This window comes from Macroventuria anomochaeta (assembly GCF_010093625.1).
Source record: "Macroventuria anomochaeta strain CBS 525.71 unplaced genomic scaffold BU25scaffold_44, whole genome shotgun sequence".
NCBI lineage: Eukaryota > Fungi > Ascomycota > Dothideomycetes > Pleosporales > Didymellaceae > Macroventuria > Macroventuria anomochaeta.
In genome coordinates, this window is record NW_022985405.1 from 306,387 (window position 1) to 309,269 (window position 2,883).

General features: G+C 49.7%; 1 protein-coding gene across 1 annotated transcript; it reads left to right on the forward strand.

Moving 5' to 3' along the window:
- Positions 1 to 1,209: 1,209 nt before the first annotated feature.
- Positions 1,210 to 1,986, forward strand: BU25DRAFT_462875 (uncharacterized protein; the record flags this gene model as incomplete). The annotated part of the gene is made up of 1 exon (XM_033710558.1): positions 1,210 to 1,986. The coding sequence occupies one exon, from the start codon at positions 1,210 to 1,212 to the stop codon at positions 1,984 to 1,986; it is 777 nt and encodes a 258-aa protein (XP_033556753.1).
- Positions 1,987 to 2,883: the final 897 nt, after the last annotated feature.

A 2,883-nucleotide genomic window follows, 5' to 3' on the forward strand; every position in this document is an offset into this window, starting at 1 on the left:
GCTGACCAGCATTCTCGAAACCAGTCACCGTCAAACACATCGCCTCGGTGTCCGTTATCAGGCTGTGCAGGGTCGAAGCTTGCTCTGTAAGAGGTTAATTGTTTTGACCTCCCAGCATCGCTGTACTGGAGGCGAAGTCGTGGTAGTAGTGGGATGTACTGGAATGAATAAACTGCACATCCATCCTGGTTGAAGCGGTGTTTACCGCAGGATGGACACTGAGACGCAGCTGATAGTCTACCCGTGTATGCTACGCAGCCGTCAGAGCAGCATGGTAGGTGGGTTGGCGTGATAACATCTCCAAGCAAGTCGTCAACAGCGTTACGCCCCTTCCGTATTGGGTCGCCAATGTCGACACCGTAGTGTTTAGTTATAGCCTTGCGCATCTTCTTCACTCTTGCCCTTGGTGTACCAACAAAAGCATCGAACATGTCCAACGCCCTTAATTCCAGATCATGCGTTGATGTTTCGAAGCCTCTGTTGGTATCGGTGTCGACGGCGGTGATATCTTCTAACCAATCTGCCACGTTGGGGATATCATCAGCCTCTTCCTGGCCTTGGTGAATATAAAGGTCGTGCGGATTTTGGGTGTTGGAATCAACGTCGGAGTTGCTGGTCGTATCGTAAGCATGATTAGATGATGCCGCCTTGTCTGCTAACTCAGCTTCAAGATCTGTGAAAGGGATATGCTCGTTGAGACAGGCTTCCTGGTGGCGTCTTTTCTGCTTCTTGGTTATGCGGTGCCGCGAGCCTTTATGGAGAGGGAGTCGACACTCGCACCACACCCTTCGTGTGTTACGAGAATCTCTGCGGCCCGATAACACTGGTGATCCAGCGTTTATTGTAAACATAGTAATTGTTTAAAAGTATGTGTAACAGAGATATGTTGCGCAATAGCACAGAGGTATTGCTACTACTTGTAGCTGTAGTTGTATTCTGCAACGCGCCGAGAGAAAATCTTCGTAAGACATATAGAGCCACCTAGCAGTAGCGTAAGAAAGCGGGGAAGCTGAATTACAGTTTAGTCTAGATAGAGTGAGTTAGCTGCTGCACTGTGATATCATACAGGACAGTGTTAACGTTAGTTCCAAGCGTAGAAGCTAAATTACACTCCAGGGTCCGGGATAATAACCCGGTCAGCCGTGTATTAATATTATTCCAACAGACCTAGACTTAGGGTTTTTACACTCACAGAGCAAATTCTGTAACATGCCTACTGCTCCTTTAACCCCCGAGCCTACACCAGCTAAATCGTTGGCAACAAAAGCTGCTGCGGCAGTAAAGCCACCAGACGCTCTTCTCCTTACTCCTACACGGCCAAAGCGAGCAAGAAAAGCCGCTCCTGTACACGTCCCCGAATGCGAGAAGACTGGCAACGACCACCCTAGGAACTCCCTCTACTTTCCGCAACTGACCGACCTGTCAGTACAGCTTGCTGGCGTGTTCCGACATCTCAGTTTGGACTATATCAATGTGGCTACGTACAACAAGACCGATACTCTCCTTGCACGGAGACTGTTGGAGAGAGACGTTAAGGAGTATCGCAAGCGTATAGCAACCGGTTCAGCTCGAGTTCAACAGAACACTGTCCTTCGAGCCCTTATCCTGTTCTCTTCTTGCAGCCACCACGCTACGCAATACTTGGAACATAGCGCAGATGACCGGATTGCTTGGTTGACACAGCTGAACACTGAAGGAGTATGGCTTAAGCCCTTGTGGGAGAAGGACGCCGCAACACGGATGGTGGGCTTGATGGAGCAAAACAACCAGGATCTCTCAATGTTCTGCCCCCTAGAAGTCGTGTACAGTGTTGTATATAACTCTTACTTTCTGATGCTGTTTGCTCGGTATGAGTACAGCGAGTTGAGTGAGGAGTTGCGTCTACTAGATGCTGCACCGTACTCATGGCATGACTTATCAGCCCTCCGAAAGGAGTATTTCCGTTCGAATTGTGCTGGGGAGCTCCCTCTCGATAAAGCTGTATAAATATTATACCAGTTCTGTGTGTCTGTATATTGACATGTTGCCTAATGTAGATCAAGAATAGCACACGGCATCTGGCAACTCTCTCTACAGTGTTATTGCTTATATAACTTACAACTTCGCCTTCCCAAGCACCTTTTTAGGACTTCATTAGCTCAAAAGTACTTGCTGTATATTATAGTCTGATAGCAGTAAGCTGTGACGACGCCTGAATATTTGTTAGCTAATAGCATGCCAGAATCTCGCATCTTCACCTTCACCGTGAGCGTTGGCCCTTGCGTTGCCAAGAGCTTGCCAGCCATTGCCTTTATAACAACGAGCTCCCCCATCGCCCATCGCCCAAACACCAACTCACCAGCTTCCTATCGAACCCGCTAAGTATTGCCCTTCCCAGTATAAGCAACGCTGATAGCCTGCAGGACAACCTAACCGAACGCCGCCTTGCCCCTATCCGCTCACCTAACCCGCTGGGAAGTACTCCTCTATTCGACGCTGACAATCACTCACATCACACCAGCTACCGCATACGTCCATCTCGGAGCACACCTCATCAAAGCCCCGGAGCAGACCGAGTCAAAAAACAAATACACCCCAGAGCACAACTGGATCGTCCGAAAGCCCCGGAGCACACCGAGTGAACAAGCAACTACACCCCAGAGCACAACTGGGTCGTCTTAAAGCCCCAGACGCACTGGGTGAATGGAGTAAAGCGGGCTTCGGCTTGCGCAATTGTGCTTAGGCACACACAGTGCTTCGGCACACAGTACCATACTAGCGGTAGTTATACCTCGCCTCAGGACCCTTGGGCTATGTTTACTCTGGCTTGGCTGATGGCTCGTACGCTACCACCACACATCTCTTGGTCGCTGGAGCTCCGGCTCCTCAAGTACTTACGCTTGA